A 17826-nucleotide genomic window follows, 5' to 3' on the forward strand; every position below is an offset into this window, starting at 1 on the left:
AAAGGAGGAGGCTATCCACCAGGAGATATGGTGAGGTGATTCATCCTCCGGTTTCTGCTCTCTCCATGTGACTCCTCAGACACTGATGACATTTCCAGTGTTTGAAATGTTGTCTAGATCAGAATGGACTACAGGGCAGCCAAAGACCATTAATGTTTATAGAGTCCATGTTATGTCATGTTAGTGTGCTTGGTTTACAATCCTTGATTGTGGTGGTAGATGTCCTTTAAGCTCGTCATTGAGCTGCCATACAACCTCCATATTTGCATCTTAGTTAACTACACAATGTATGTCAATTTGTTTCTTAATCAATCTTTATTGTGAAGTAAAAGGCTCCTTGTGACTGATCCAACTGTCTGACGATTTCTACAATAATTGTGATGCTATTTCCTACTCAGGATGAAGATCTAAAAGCATTGACCACAGTGATAAAAGAAGAAGAAACGGATGTGATCGGAGAGGAGGACGTCCCTACAGATAACCCTCCAGGTGAGTGACCACCACTACATGAGGACTCGTTCACATGGCCATAATATGGACATATCATCCCGACAATAATATCCTGACTGCAGCAAAAGGAATATACAGGGGGCAGTAATATAATAATCATCACTTACCCCCCGACGCTCCATTACCAGTGCCGGAACCAGGAGGAGGAGAATCATATAATTTGCCTCCAAAAGTCTGTGCACATTTGTTAAATCTTAGAAGACGTCTTGAATGAACAAATTTTGCCACATTCTTTAACAAGTTTGTGGAAAGTAAGTAATTGTATTTAAAAAATATTCTTACCCGTGTTTTACTTGGCAGATGACGATGTCGGGATCTCGGAGGGACAAGTCATATCTTTACATCTTAAAATGGAAGATTGTGACATCAAACAAGAACCCTATGAGTATGACATTCCCCTCGATGTGCTCCCAGCCCTTCACAGTACCAATCAGTCATATGCTCATCCCACACAAGTCCAGTCTTCAGGTCCATCACAAAGTCTTCTGCAAGATAAAACTCACAGAACTGGTGAACGTCGTAGAGGTCCCAATCTGCCAAAGCCATATCCATGTCCAGAATGTGACAAATGTTTTAATTCAAAATCATCACTAAATGTACATAAAAAAATTCACACAGGGGACAGGCCGTACTCATGTTCAGAGTGTGAAAAAGGTCTTCTCAGCAAGGCAGAGTGTATTAGACATCAGAGAACTCACACAGGAGAGAGGCCGTTTCCATGTTCAGAATGCAACAAATGTTTTACTTCAATATCATCGCTAAATATACACACAAAAATTCACACAGGTAGGAGGCCATACTCATGTCCCGATTGCGACAAAACTTTCATCCAAAAATCCGAGCTTATTAGACATCAGGGAATTCACACAGAAGAGAAGCCGTTCCAATGTTCAGAATGTGGGAAATGTTTTAAAAGGAAAACACACCTTGCGCGGCATCAGAAAATTCACACAGGGGAGAAGCCGTTCATATGTTCAGAATGTGGTAAAGGTTTCGGAAATAAAACACATCTCATTGCACACCAGAGAACTCACACGGGGGAGAAACCGTTCCGTTGCTCAGAATGTGGGAAATCTTATAAATGGAAATCAGATCTAAACAACCATCAGAGACTTCACACGGGGGAGAAGCCATTTTCATGTCCAGAATGTGGGAAACGTTATAGAGTTAAGACAGCTCTTGCTAGACATATAAGAATCCACACAGGAGAGGTATTTTAAATTTAGGTTCGGAATGTGGGAAATGCTTTTTACCCACAAATTGGATTTCAGTTAAAAAAGCTGATTAAAAATGTGTAGTGATTTTGTGGCGCTCGTTCTGTGGTGGTGATGATCAGGATCTCTCATTAATTTATACGTGTTTCCTTATTCAGATTATTGTGGAGTAAAAGAAAGAATGAGAAACTCCGCACTAAACTATTTCTTCTATTTCTGACTGTGAGAGTAATGGTTAATGCTCACCCTATAGTATTAGTGTAATTTAGAGAGTAAATATATGAATTTTGTCTCTTTTGTATTTGTTAAGAAATGATCATATTTTCCACTGACTTAAGACAGCCTGGGCCCGGATACATTCCAAAGGTTTTCCGCAATTGTCCTGGGAAGCCAGGAATTAGTGAGTATGTCATTCAATTTAGACTCGTAAATCCAGTAAATAAAGGCTACAGATAGTCGGCATTCTACACCAGTTTTGGGTCCAGTTTCAGACAAATGAACTTTTAAAAGTTTCCCGAAGCACATATATGTCACAGCTACCGCAAATATGCTATCACATGTAATTGTGTAATCTGTCATGTATAATTTTATAAGTTGTACCACCCATAACCCCTCCTTTTACCTCCTAATAACACCTATTTTCCTGCCTTGTACCCCACCTCACAAACTCCCATCATTGAAAAGTATATTAATAAAGTTGCTTGGGTGGGATCTTTCAGATCCCCTTAGATACAGCAGGAGATGTCTGTGTTTTTGTTTTCGGCCGATCTATTTAATTACCTGTCTCCTCATCTCCTCCGTATAACCTGCGTCCTCATCTCCTCCGTATAACCTGCGTCCTCATCTCCTCAGCATAACCTGCCTCCTCATCCCCTCAGTATAACCTGCGTCCTCATCCCCTCAGTATAACCTGCCCCCCACCTCCTCAGTATAACCTGCCCCCCACCTCCTCAGTATAACCTGCCTCCTCATCTCCTCAGTATAACCTGCCTCCTCATCCCCTCAGTATAACCTGCCTCCTCATCTCCTCAGTATAACCTGCCCCCCATCTCCTCAGTATAACCTGCCTCCTCATCTCCTCAGTATAACCTGCCTCCATATCTCCTCAGTATAACCTGCCTCTTCATCTCCTCAGTATAACCTGCCTCCCCCCCCCTCAGTATAACCTGCCTCCCCCCCCCCTCAGTATAACCTGCCTCCCCATCTCCTCAGTATAACCTGCCTCCCCCCCCCCTCAGTATAACCTGCCTCCCCCCCCCTCAGTATAACCTGCCTCCTCATCCCCTCAGTATAACCTGCCTCCCCATCTCCTCAGTATAACCTGCCTCCTCATCTCCTCAGTATAACCTGCCTCCTCATCTCCTCAGTATAACCTGCCTCCCCATCTCCTCAGTATAACCTGCCTCCTCATCTCCTCAGTATAACCTGCCTCCTCATCCCCTCAGTATAACCTGCCTCCTCATCCCCTCAGTATAACCTGCCTCCTCATCTCCTCAGTATAACCTGCCTCCTCATCTCCTCAGTATAACCTGCCTCCTCATCTCCTCAGTATAACCTGCCTCCTCATCTCCTCAGTATAACCTGCCTCCTCATCTCCTCAGTATAACCTGCCTCCTCATCTCCTCAGTATAACCTGCCTCATCTCCTCAGTATAACCTGCCTCCTCATCTCCTCAGTATAACCTGCCTCCCCATCTCCTCAGTATAACCTGCTTCCCCATCTCCTCAGTATAACCTGCCCCCCCCTCAGTATAACCTGCCTCCTCACCTCCTCAGTATAACCTGCCTCCTCATCTCCTCAGTATAACCTGCCTCCTCATCTCCTCAGTATAACCTGCCTCCTCATCTCCTCAGTATAATCTGCCTCCTCATCTCCTCAGTATAACCTGCCTCCCCATCCCCTCAGTATAACCTGTCTCCTCATCCCCTCAGTATAACCTGTCTCCTCATCTCCTCAGTATAACCTGCCTCCTCATCCCCTCAGTATAACCTGCCTCCTCATCTCCTCAGTATAACCTGCCTCCTCATCTCCTCAGTATAACCTGCCTCCTCATCTCCTCAGTATAACCTGCCTCCCCATCTCCTCAGTATAACCTGCCTCCCCATCTCCTCAGTATAACCTGCCCCCCCCTCAGTATAACCTGCCTCCTCACCTCCTCAGTATAACCTGCCTCCTCATCTCCTCAGTATAACCTGCCTCCTCATCTCCTCAGTATAACCTGCCTCCCCATCTCCTCAGTATAACCTGCCTCCCCATCTCCTCAGTATAACCTGCCCCCCCCTCAGTATAACCTGCCTCCTCACCTCCTCAGTATAACCTGCCTCCTCATCTCCTCAGTATAACCTGCCTCCTCATCTCCTCAGTATAACCTGCCTCCTCATCCCCTCAGTATAACCTGCCTCCTCATCCCCTCAGTATAACCTGCCTCCTCATCTCCTCAGTATAACCTGCCTCCTCATCTCCTCAGTATAACCTGCCTCCTCATCCATTCAGTATAACCTGCCTCCCCCATCTCCTCAGTATAACCTGCCTCCCCATCACCTCTGTATAACCTGCCTCCTCATCTCCTCAGTATAACCTGCCTCCTCATCTCCTCAGTATAACCTGCCTCCTCATCTCCTCAGTATAACCTGCCTCCTCATCTCCTCAGTATAACCTGCCTCCTCATCTCCTCAGTATAACCTGCCTCCTCATCCCCTCAGTATAACCTGCCTCCTCATCCCCTCAGTATAACCTGCCTCCTCATCTCCTCAGTATAACCTGCCTCCTCATCTCCTCAGTATAACCTGCCTCCTCATCTCCTCAGTATAACCTTTCTCCTCATCTCCTCAGTATAACCTGCCTCCTCATCTCCTCAGTATAACCTGCCTCCACATCTCCTCAGTATAACCTGCCTCCCCATCACCTCTGTATAACCTGCCTCCTCATCTCCTCAGTATAACCTGCCTCCTCATCTCCTCAGTATAACCTGCCTCCTCATCTCCTCAGTATAACCTGCCTCCTCATCCCCTCAGTATAACCTGCCTCCTCACCTCCTCAGTATAACCTGCCTCCTCATCTCCTCAGTATAACCTGCCTCCTCATCTCCTCAGTATAACCTGCCTCCTCATCTCCTCAGTATAACCTGCCTCCTCATCTCCTCAGTATAACCTGCCTCCTCATCTCCTCAGTATAACCTGCCTCCTCATCTCCTCAGTATAACCTGCCTCCTCATCTCCTCAGTATAACCTGCCTCCTCATCCCCTCAGTATAACCTGCCTCCTCATCCCCTCAGTATAACCTGCCTCCTCATCTCCTCAGTATAACCTGCCTCCTCATCTCCTCAGTATAACCTGCCTCCTCATCTCCTCAGTATAACCTGCCTCCTCATCTCCTCAGTATAACCTGCCTCCTCATCTCCTCAGTATAACCTGCCTCCTCATCTCCTCAGTATAACCTGCCTCCTCATCCCCTCAGTATAACCTGCCTCCTCATCCCCTCAGTATAACCTGCCTCCTCATCTCCTCAGTATAACCTGCCTCCTCATCTCCTCAGTATAACCTGCCTCCTCATCCCCTCAGTATAACCTGCCTCCCCCATCTCCTCAGTATAACCTGCCTCCCCATCACCTCTGTATAACCTGCCTCCTCATCTCCTCAGTATAACCTGCCTCCTCATCTCCTCAGTATAACCTGCCTCCTCATCTCCTCAGTATAACCTGCCTCCTCATCTCCTCAGTATAACCTGCCTCCTCATCTCCTCAGTATAATCTGCCTCCTCATCTCCTCAGTATAACCTGCCTCCTCATCTCCTCAGTATAACCTGCCTCCCCATCTCCTCAGTATAACCTGCCTCCCCCCCCCCCTCAGTATAACCTGCCTCCCCCCCCCTCAGTATAACCTGCCTCCTCATCTCCTCAGTATAACCTGCCTCCTCATCTCCTCAGTATAACCTGCCTCCTCATCTCCTCAGTATAACCTGCCTCCTCATCTCCTCAGTATAACCTGCCTCCTCATCTCCTCAGTATAACCTGCCTCCTCATCTCCTCAGTATAACCTGCCTCCTCATCTCCTCAGTATAACCTGCCTCCTCATCCCCTCAGTATAACCTGCCTCCTCATCCCCTCAGTATAACCTGCCTCCTCATCTCCTCAGTATAACCTGCCTCCTCATCTCCTCAGTATAACCTGCCTCCTCATCCCCTCAGTATAACCTGCCTCCCCCATCTCCTCAGTATAACCTGCCTCCCCATCACCTCTGTATAACCTGCCTCCTCATCTCCTCAGTATAACCTGCCTCCTCATCTCCTCAGTATAACCTGCCTCCTCATCTCCTCAGTATTACCTGCCTCCTCATCTCCTCAGTATAACCTGCCTCCTCATCTCCTCAGTATAATCTGCCTCCTCATCTCCTCAGTATAACCTGCCTCCTCATCTCCTCAGTATAACCTGCCTCCCCATCTCCTCAGTATAACCTGCCTCCCCCCCCCTCAGTATAACCTGCCTCCCCCCCCCTCAGTATAACCTGCCTCCTCATCTCCTCAGTATAACCTGCCTCCTCATCTCCTCAGTATAACCTGCCTCCTCATCTCCTCAGTATAACCTGCCTCCTCATCTCCTCAGTATAACCTGCCTCCTCATCTCCTCAGTATAACCTGCCTCCTCATCTCCTCAGTATAACCTTTCTCCTCATCTCCTCAGTATAACCTGCCTCCTCATCTCCTCAGTATAACCTGCCTCCACATCTCCTCAGTATAACCTGCCTCCCCATCACCTCTGTATAACCTGCCTCCTCATCTCCTCAGTATAACCTGCCTCCTCATCTCCTCAGTATAACCTGCCTCCTCATCTCCTCAGTATAACCTGCCTCCTCATCCCCTCAGTATAACCTGCCTCCTCATCCCCTCAGTATAACCTGCCTCCTCATCCCCTCAGTATAACCTGCCTCCTCATCTCCTCAGTATAACCTGCCTCCTCATCTCCTCAGTATAACCTGCCTCCTCATCCCCTCAGTATAACCTGCCTCCTCATCCCCTCAGTATAACCTGCCTCCTCATCTCCTCAGTATAACCTGCCTCCTCATCTCCTCAGTATAACCTGCCTCCTCATCTCCTCAGTATAACCTGCCTCCTCATCCCCTCAGTATAACCTGCCTCCTCATCCCCTCAGTATAATCTGCCTCCTCATCTCCTCAGTATAACCTGCCTCCTCATCTCCTCAGTATAACCTGCCTCCTCATCTCCTCAGTATAACCTGCCTCCCCCCCCCTCAGTATAACCTGCCTCCCCATCTCCTCAGTATAACCTGCCTCCCCCCCCTCAGTATAACCTGCATCCCCATCTCCTCAGTATAACCTGCCCCCCCCCATCTCCTCAGTATAACCTGCCTCCTCATCCCCTCAGTATAATCCGCCTCCTCATCTCCTCAGTATAACCTGCCTCCCCATCTCCTTAGTATAACCTGCCTCCTCATCTCCTCAGTATAACCTGCCTCCTCACCTCCTCAGTATAACCTGCCTCCTCATCCCCTCAGTATAACCTGCCTCCCCATCTCCTCAGTATAACCTGCCTCCCCATCACCTCTGTATAACCTGCCTCCTCATCTCCTCAGTATAACCTGCCTCCTCATCTCCTCAGTATAACCTGCCTCCTCATCCCCTCAGTATAACCTGCCTCCTCATCTCCTCAGTATAACCTGCCTCATCTCCTCAGTATAACCTGCCTCCTCATCCCCTCAGTATAACCTGCCTCCTCATCCCCTCAGTATAACCTGCCTCCCCATCTCCTCAGTATAACCTGCCCCCCCCCCCATCTCCTCAGTATAACCTGCCTCCTCATCCCCTCAGTATAACCTGCCTCCTCATCCCCTCAGTATAACCTGCCCCCCCACATCTCCTCAGTATAACCTGCCTCCTCATCTCCTCAGTATAACCTGCTCCCCCACATCTCCTCAGTATAACCTGCCTCCTCATCCCCTCAGTATAACCTGCTCCCCCACATCTCCTCAGTATAACCTGCCTCCTCATCCCCTCAGTATAACCTGCCTCCTCATCTCCTCAGTATAACCTGCCTCCCCATCTCCTCAGTATAACCTGCCCCCCCCCATCTCCTCAGTATAACCTGCCTCCACATCTCCTCAGTATAACCTGCCTCCTCACCTCCTCAGTATAACCTGCCTCCCCATCTCCTCAGTATAACCTGCCTCCTCATCCCCTCAGTATAACCTGCCTCCGCATCCCCTCAGTATAACCTGCCTCCTCATCCCCTCAGTATAACCTGCCTCCTCATCTCCTCAGTATAACCTGCCCCCCCCCCATCTCCTCAGTATAACCTGCCTCCTCATCCCCTCAGTATAACCTGCCTCCTCATCCCCTCAGTATAACCTGCCTCCCCATCTCCTCAGTATAACCTGCCTCCTCATCTCCTCAGTATAACCTGCCTCCTCATCTCCTCAGTATAACCTGCCCCCCCCATCTCCTCAGTATAACCTGCCTCCTCATCCCCTCAGTATAACCTGCCTCCTCATCCCCTCAGTATAACCTGCCTCCCCATCTCCTCAGTATAACCTGCCTCCTCATCCCCTCAGTATAACCTGCCCCCCCATCTCCTCAGTATGACCTGCCTCCTCATCTCCTCAGTATAACCTGCCTCCCCCCCCCCCTCAGTATAACCTGCCTCCTCATCCCCTCAGTATAACCTGCCTCCCCATCTCCTCAGTATAACCTGCCTCCTCATCCCCTCAGTATAACCTGCCTCCTCATCCCCTCAGTATGACCTGCCTCCTCATCTCCTCAGTATAACCTGCCTCCCCCCCCCCCTCAGTATAACCTGCCTCCTCATCCCCTCAGTATAACCTGCCTCCCCATCTCCTCAGTATAACCTGCCTCCTCATCCCCTCAGTATAACCTGCCTCCTCACCTCCTCAGTATAACCTGCCCCCCCCTCAGTATAACCTGCCTCCTCATCCCCTCAGTATAACCTGCCTCCCCATCTCCTCAGTATAACCTGCCTCCTCATCCCCTCAGTATAACCTGCCTCCTCATCTCCTCAGTATAACCTGCCTCCTCATCTCCTCAGTATAACCTGCCTCCCCCCCCTCAGTATAACCTGCCTCCTCATCCCCTCAGTATAACCTGCCTCCCCATCTCCTCAGTATAACCTGCCTCCCCATCTCCTCAGTATAACCTGCCTCCTCATCTCCTCAGTATAACCTGCCTCCTCATCTCCTCAGTATAACCTGCCTCCTCATCTCCTCAGTATAACCTGCCTCCTCATCTCCTCAGTATAACCTGTCTCCTCATCCCCTCAGTATAACCTGCCTCCTCATCTCCTCAGTATAACCTGCCTCCTCATCTCCTCAGTATAACCTGCCTCCTCACCTCCTCAGTATAACATGCCTCCCCATCTCCTCAGTATAACCTGCCTCCCCATCTCCTCAGTATAACCTGCCTCCCCCCCCCCTCAGTATAACCTGCCTCCTCATCTCCTCAGTATAACCTGCCTCCCCATCTCCTCAGTATAACCTGCCCCCCCCCATCTCCTCAGTATAACCTGCCTCCTCATCCCCTCAGTATAACCTGCCCCCCACCTCCTCAGTATAACCTGCCTCCTCATCCCCTCAGTATAACCTGCCTCCTCATCTCCTCAGTATAACCTGCCTCCCCATCCCCTCAGTATAACCTGCCTCCTCATGTCCTCAGTATAACCTGCCTCCTCATCTCCTCAGTATAACCTGCCCCCCCATCTCCGCAGTATAACCTGCCTCCTCATCCCCTCAGTATAACCTGCCTCCTCATCACCTCAGTATAACCTGCCTCCTCATCCCCTCAGTATAACCTGCCTCCTCATCTCCTCAGTATAACCTGCCTCCTCATCTCCTCAGTATAACCTGCCTCCTCATCTCCTCAGTATAACCTGCCTCCTCATCTCCTCAGTATAACCTGCCTCCTCATCTCCTCAGTATAACCTGCCTCCTCATCTCCTCAGTATAACCTGCCTCCTCATCTCCTCAGTATAACCTGCCTCCTCATCTCCTCAGTATAACCTGCCTCCCCATCTCCTCAGTATAACCTGCCTCCCCATCTCCTCAGTATAACCTGCCTCCTCATCCCCTCAGTATAACCTGCCTCCTCATCTCCTCAGTATAACCTGCCTCCCCATCTCCTCAGTATAACCTGCCTCCTCATCCCCTCAGTATAACCTGCCTCCTCATCTCCTCAGTATAACCTGCCTCCTCATCTCCTCAGTATAACCTGCCTCCTCATCCCCTCAGTATAACCTGCCCCCCACCTCCTCAGTATAATCTGCCTCCTCATCCCCTCAGTATAACCTGCCCCCCCCATCTCCTCAGTATAACCTGCCTCCACATCTCCTCAGTATAACCTGCCTCCTCATCTCCTCAGTATAACCTGCCTCCCCATCACCTCTGTATAACCTGCCTCCTCATCTCCTCAGTATAACCTGCCTCCTCATCTCCTCAGTATAACCTGCCTCCCCATCACCTCTGTATAACCTGCCTCCTCATCCCCTCAGTATAACCTGCCTCCCCATCCCCTCAGTATAACCTGCCTCCTCATCCCCTCAGTATAACCTGCCTCCCCATCCCCTCAGTATAACCTGCCTCCTCATCTCCTCAGTATAACCTGCCTCCTCATCTCCTCAGTATAACCTGCCTCCTCATCCCCTCAGTATAACCTGCCTCCCCCATCTCCTCAGTATAACCTGCCTCCCCATCTCCTCAGTATAACCTGCCTCCTCATCCCCTCAGTATAACCTGCCTCCCCCATCTCCTCAGTATAACCTGCCTCCCCATCTCCTCAGTATAACCTGCCTCCTCATCTCCTCAGTATAACCTGCCTCCTCATCCCCTCAGTATAACCTGCCTCCCCCATCTCCTCAGTATAACCTGCCTCCCCATCTCCTCAGTATAACCTGCCTCCTCATCTCCTCAGTATAACCTGCCTCCTCATCTCCTCAGTATAACCTGCCTCCTCATCCCCTCAGTATAACCTGCCTCCCCATCTCCTCAGTATAACCTGCCTCCTCATCTCCTCAGTATAACCTGCCTCCTCATCTCCTCAGTATAACCTGCCTCCTCATCTCCTCAGTATAACCTGCCTCCTCATCTCCTCAGTATAACCTGCCTCCTCATCTCCTCAGTATAACCTGCCTCCCCATCTCCTCAGTATAACCTGCCTCCCCATCTCCTCAGTATAACCTGCCTCCCCATCCCCTCAGTATAACCTGCCTCCCCATCTCCTCAGTATAACCTGCCTCCCCATCCCCTCAGTATAACCTGCCTCTTCATCTCCTCAGTATAACCTGCCTCCCCCCCCCCTCAGTATAACCTGCCTCTTCATCTCCTCAGTATAACCTGCCCCCCACCTCCTCAGTATAACCTGCCTCCCCATCCCCTCAGTATAACCTGCCTCCTCATCTCCTCAGTATAACCTGCCTCCTCACCTCCTCAGTATAACCTGCCTCCTCATCCCCTCAGTATAACCTTCTTCTGCATCTCCTGCAACTCCAGAGCTCTTCTCAGTTCCTATGTAGAAGTAGGGCACAGACACCACATCTGCTGTAACCAGAGAGTCTGATTCCTGGTCATGTGACTGTTACATGACCCAGTGATGTCATTTAGGTTCCTTGTAAGTATCAATCCGGACTGCAGTAATAAGGAGATGCCGAAGTTTTCTCTCAGAGATCACTGTGCTGTATATAGGGCTTCAGCTCCTCACTGTACTGTATATAGTGTACAGCTCCTCACTGTGCTGTATATAGTGTACAGATCCTCACTGTGCTGTATATAGGGTACAGCTCCTCACTATGCTGAATATAGGGCTTCAGCTCCTCACTGTACTGTATATAGTGTACAGCTCCTCACTGTGCTGTATATAGTGTACAGATCCTCACTGTGCTGTATATAGGGTACAGCTCCTCACTATGCTGAATATAGGGCTTCAGCTCCTCACTGTACTGTATATAGTGTACAGCTCCTCACTGTGCTGTATATAGTGTACAGATCCTCACTGTGCTGTATATAGGGTACAGCTCCTCACTATGCTGAATATAGGGCTTCAGCTCCTCACTGTGCTGTATATAAGGTACAGCTCCTCACTGTGCTGTATATAGGGTACAGCTCCTCACTGTGCTGTATATAGGGTACAGATCCCAACTGTTCTGTATATAGGGTACAGATCCTCACTGCTCTGTATATAGTGTACAGCTCCTCACCGTGCTGTATATAGGGTGCAGCTCCTCACTGTGCTGTATATAGGGTACAGCTCCTCACTGTGCTGTATATAGGGTACAGCTCCTCACTATGCTGAATATAGGGCTTCAGCTCCTCACTGTACTGTATATAGTGTACAGATCCCCACTGTTCTGTATATAGGGTACAGATCCTCACTGCTCTGTATATAGTGTACAGCTCCTCACCGTGCTGTATATAGGGTGCAGCTCCTCACTGTGCTGTATATAGGGTACAGCTCCTCACTGTGCTGTATATAGGGTACAGCTCCTCACTATGCTGAATATAGGGCTTCAGCTCCTCACTGTACTGTATATAGTGTACAGATCCCCACTGTTCTGTATATAGGGTACAGATCCTCACTGTTCTGTATATAGGGTACAGCTTCTCCCTGTGCTGTATATAGGGTACAACTCCTCACTGCGCTGTATACAGGGCTATAGCTGTACAGTATGTAGGGTACAATTACTCACTGTGGTATCAGGGATGATCCTCTGGGTACTCTGATTAATCCTGGAGATAGACCTTGGTGCAGACTCCTGGGAGAAGCAGGGGGTGGGCAGGTTACTAAACTAACCCAGATTTACAAACAGGGTCTAATTTATATACCCTCTTCCCATGGTTACATTCTAGGAACAAGCAGCCAATGAGGAGCATGCCTTACTGCAAATGTAACAAGTTCTGCAAACTTTCTGTAAATACCAGGTATATTAACCCTTACCAGTAATACTGATTGCCACCACTTGGTGGTAGTATTGCATCACAAATGGAGAACAGGACTCCCAATGCAGCTTTAGCAAGAGGAGTATAATGTTTTACTTTAACCCCTTCAGGACGCAGCCAGGTTGTACATTAAAGGAAATTTAAAAGAATAAAAAAGACCTACAAATACTCAGCTGCGCTCCTCTTCATCTTGATCCCGGTGGTGTTCATCGCTAAGCTTGGCACGCCGGGATCACAAGAAACCTGTACGATGAACACCATATAAAAAGTGTTACAAACCCACCAGAAATTATGATTTTTACCTATTTCATCCAACAAAAAAATTCAATAAAAAGTGCTCGCAGCATAGGAGGGGGAGTTGGCGAGGGCTTGGTTGATGGCTTGTATTTTTTGGGACATGTTGTAGCTTGCTCTAGTTTCATTCTGGAGTACATATGGTTTTTTTTATCACTTTTTATTGCATTTTTAGTGGAATGAAATAGGTAAAAATATTAATTTTTGGTTTGAGTTTTAACTTTACATTTTTTTATCCTATGGATCGTTACGGACGCAGTGATGCTTTATATATATATATATATATATTTATGTGGGGTTTGTGTTATGATTTTGACTATTTTCACATAATGGGGCACATTTACTTAGCCGGTCCATTCGCGATCCAGCAGCGGGTTCTCCGACGCTGATTCGGGTTCTGCCGGGATTCACTAAGGTCCATGCGCCGATATTCACAAGGTGTCGCTGCTGCGCCGAGGTCCGCCGGAGTTCACTTGCTTTTTTCTGGTGTATGTGAGTGCTTGATCTTGCGACACAAATGGCTCTTTAAATTCCGCAGTTTTTCCGAATCCTTCGGGTCGTCCGGCGGCCACGCCCCCCGATTTCTGTTGCATGAAAATCGGCGCGATTGCGCCAAAAATCGATTGCACGCAAACCCGTGAAATACAGCGCAAACGGAAATATTTGGGAAAAACCCAACGGATTCGTGGCTGCGGACCCTTAGTAAATGTGCCCCAATATATTTATATGAGGCTCTCTCAGGAGGTCGTCACTTTGTACTTTTTGGAGCCAGTACAAAGACACCTAAGTAATGGCCCAACTCGACGGCATTACACATACACACACACTATAGCTTCTCCAGCACAGCAGAGCCTGGAACACACTGAGCTCCGCCCACACCCCAGCACCATGTGATCCCTGGGCTCCTCCCACACATGATCACATGATGAGGTGACATCACTGCAGGTCCTGTATATAAGCGGCTCTGCAGCTGGGGGTAAGTTACACTGTGCGGTTATTATCTATAGAGGAGATGATATAGCGGAGAGAGGCAGCGCCGCTCTGTACCTCACCCTACGCCACCTCCATGTCTCACCTCACATCCACCTCATATTCCCAGACACTTATTATACACCGTGAGCCTGAGAGAAGCCTCTGCTGCTCCTCATCCCCTCACACGTTACACAAATCCCTCGTCTCCACAGAATATTCCCTCAGCTTCTCCTCATTTCTATCACATTTCTGGGGGTTTGAGGGTTTTTCCATCTTCTTTCAGTTTTGGTTCCTACCAGATCAGCGACTCGTCCCGGATGGAGAGGAACAGGGACAAGATGGCGGAGATGATCTGTGACCTCACCCTAGAGATCCTCTACCAGGTCACAGGAGAGGTGAGAGGTCACATCCTTCTTATCTGCACTCAGTGACCCCAATATCTCCCAGTCTTCTAGAAATGTCCCATAATGCACAGCTCTGATGTCACATGACCTCATTCTTATCCCCGTGTCCCATCTGTGTCTCTATAATCAGGATTACACAGTAATGAAGACGACTTGTAGACCTCAACATGAGAACATCAATAAGCAGAAGATCCTAGAACTTACCTCCAGGATCACTGAGCTGCTGAGCGGAGAGGTGAGTGCTGCCGGGAATGCTGGGACATTATATAATAACACAAGGGAGGGGTCCGGGGGATGACTGTGTCATTGTGTGTGTCAGGTTCCTATAAGATGTCAGGATGTGGCTGTCTATTTCTCCATGGAGGAGTGGGAGTATGTAGAAGGACACAAGGACCTGTACAAGGAGGTCATGATGGAGGACCACCAGCCCCTCACATCACCAGGTAATAGATTATATCCACACGTCTGATCATTATCTGTCAGTACAGAATGAATTCAGTCTCTGGATGTTTCCTACAGATCTATACAATGAGGAGATATCAGCGGAGAGATGTCCCCGTCCTCTTCTTCCACAGGATTGTCCAGAAGAAGATCCCATGGAGGATCAGGTAGATATAATCCTGCAGGAACTGTAGACGGTTGTGGAGATGATCCCTATAATCTGTGGATGGGATGTGTGAGTCTTTTATCTAATGGTAGTAAATGTGTAATGATATGTCAGGGATGATATGATGATATGAGCAGAGATGTGGCCGGGATCTCCTCAGATAGGTCTCCGAAGACCATAAATTAGGATTCTTCCTTTCATTCATGGAATCCAGCAGAAATGGAAGAAAGGGTCATCCACCAGGAGATGTGGTGAGTGGAGGAGGCACCATGAGAATATATGAATATATATATATATATATATATATATGTATGTATGTATATGTGTGTGTGTATATAGTGAATATATTTATGTATATACTATATACAACATTCTTACACTGTCTTTTGGACTCTCAGTAAGGAGAGATAATCTGGAGACCTTGAATATCTTATGTTAAAGGGTTAATAGCTTGTACAATGTGTACATTCTGGTTCCCCATGACGCCACTTATTTCTATAGGAGGTGGTGACAGTCACCATTTCTTTATGCTCCTTTCTTTTTTACCGTAGTTTCGCCAGCTGCATCACTGCCAAAACTGTGGTAAAAAGTCAAAGGGCGGATCTAATGGGCGGCTGTCAGTCACACTCCCGTTGATTGTATACAGCCCTCCGGCACATGATCATGTGCTTTTCACCAGCCACAAACAAGTGTCCCATCGGTCATTATTTATGTGATATTACGAGAAGCTCCGGCACATTGTGGTGAAATTTGTGCTTTTCGATGCAATTCAAGTGCAGTGTGTGAACGCAGCCTAAGGACCGGACGGGAGCCGAAAAGCAGTCCTGGCAAAGAGACCTCATCAGCCCAAATAAGGTCGAGTGTGCGCAGCTCCTTGTAGCTGTACGCTGAAGATGTCTGGGTAGGAGGATCAAAGAGGCTACTGGGGTATGGAGTAACCTCAGCTCCGACTACTCCATGCCCCGGTAGCCTCTTTAATCAGGGTAATTTGCTAATTTTCTAAAGATTAGAAAAGATAGAGGGGAGTAAAGGATTAACCCTAAAAATGGCTATCCTTACATGGCTGCTAAATGTTCGCATTTCCTGAGTGACATCACCTCCCTCTCCAGCATGGGGGAGGGAAGTGGCGAGTGGAGTGAATAATTAGCAATCCGGAGCACCGGATAGCTCATCCCCGTGCTCCGGGCTGCTTTTTTACAAGTGTTCTTTTCCAGCGTGTCAATATTAAAGAAGACAAGTGCTGAGATCAAGATGATGAGGATGTTAGGTAAGTACCTGTAGTTTAATGTTGATTTAAGGTGCTGGTAGATTTCCTCTAAGTCCCTTCAGGCACCAGGAGATGTGGTGAGGTGATTCGTCCTCCAGTTCCTGCCCTCTCCATGTGACTCCTCTGATTGTGATGGCATTCACAATGTGTGAGATGTTGTCTGGGTCTCCTCAGGATGGACTGCAGAGCAGCTAATGCCCATAAATGTAGATAGAGTCCATGTAAGGTCATCTAGTCACTGAACTTACATGTGTAGGATGTCCTTGAAAGGAACCTGTCAGCAACACATTTACCTAACAAACCGCTACCAATTTGTTGTCAAGCAGATTAATACCTTCCAGATCGTGTTACATCATGGTGGCCTCATCTGAAAAAAAGAGCTTTGTAGTGAAATAAAGATGGGGTGTATAAAGTCAAGGAGGTGGAGATTTTAGCACTCCCAACCCGGAGAACACCCCCTCTGCTGTATGTAACACCCTTACTTTCAGGATCAAAAGGATACCTGAGCCTGGAGAATAATCTCAGTCACAGGAGAGAAGACATTACGAGGAGAGCTTGACTTCAGTGCTTAAAGCTCCACCATTTTAATTTATTCATCCAATTTACATCTCAATTAAAAATTGATTTTCTGGGAAATGGCAAAACCCTGGGCAATGAAATAAACACGAGCTGAAAGGGGTTTACCTGCATGACAACACACTGCTGACGGTTTGTTAGGTCAACTTCTGCTGACAGGTTCCATTTAAAGGGGTATTCTCGTCTGGGCACTCACATTCAGTTTGATTAATCTGCCATTAATAAACATTTCTTCAATAAGATGTTATAAAAAAAAATGTTCCTGTGTGAAGTAATTTTCCATAAATGCAGCCATGTTGTCCCTTAGAAACGAGATAGCTTCCTCGGATACGGCCACCTCTGCTGGATGGATTGCACAAAGAAACAAAAAGTTTTTGTATTTGAAATATCCAGGAGTTACTGCAGGTCCTACAGCCGTCCTGTGGTAATAATTGCTGAATCCTAATGGTCCTGCAGGACTCTATAGCGCAAGTCTGGCCACCGCTGCCAGAGTGTGACGTGGTCGTATCCGGGGAAGCTATCTCGTTTCTAAGGGACTGCATGGTTACATTTATGAGAAATTATCTTCACACAGGAACATTTTTTTTAATAACATCCAATTGAAGAAATGTTTATATATGGAAGATTAATGAAACTGAATGCCGAGACGAGAATACCCCTTTAAGCTCGCCAATGAGCTGCCATCATGGTCTCCACATCCGCAGCTCAGGTAACGACAGGATGCGTCTTAATTTGCTCTTTTATCGTCCTTTCTGGACCACTCCATGTGACTGACGATTCCTACAATATTTGTGATGCAATTTTTCATTTAGGATAAAGATCTGGAAGTATTGACCACAACGATAAAAGAAGAAGAAGCAGATGTGAGCGGTGATGAGGACTGTAAGGAGGACGTCCCTACAGATAACCCCCCAGGTGAGTGACCACGACTACATGAGGACTGGTTCACACGGCCATAATGTGGACATAACATCCCGACTGCAGCAAAGGGAATATACAGGGGCAGTTACCGTATATACTCGCGTATAAGCCGA

The 17826-nt window shown here is 48.0% G+C and overlaps 1 protein-coding gene across 1 annotated transcript in view; it reads left to right on the forward strand.

Annotated features, from left to right (window-relative positions):
• The window catches only part of LOC140120790 (uncharacterized), a 159378-nt gene that overhangs the window by 139449 nt on the left and 2103 nt on the right, over positions 1-17826 (forward strand). The window contains 5 exon segments of the mRNA XM_072139733.1: positions 399-489; positions 811-1726; positions 1883-1952; positions 14756-14950; positions 17605-17707. Of these exon segments, the coding sequence (XP_071995834.1) occupies positions 399-489; positions 811-1726; positions 1883-1952; positions 14756-14950; positions 17605-17707 (1375 nt within the window).

Source organism: Engystomops pustulosus, chromosome 3, assembly GCF_040894005.1.
Source record: "Engystomops pustulosus chromosome 3, aEngPut4.maternal, whole genome shotgun sequence".
In the NCBI taxonomy this organism is placed as follows: Eukaryota; Metazoa; Chordata; class Amphibia; order Anura; family Leptodactylidae; genus Engystomops; species Engystomops pustulosus.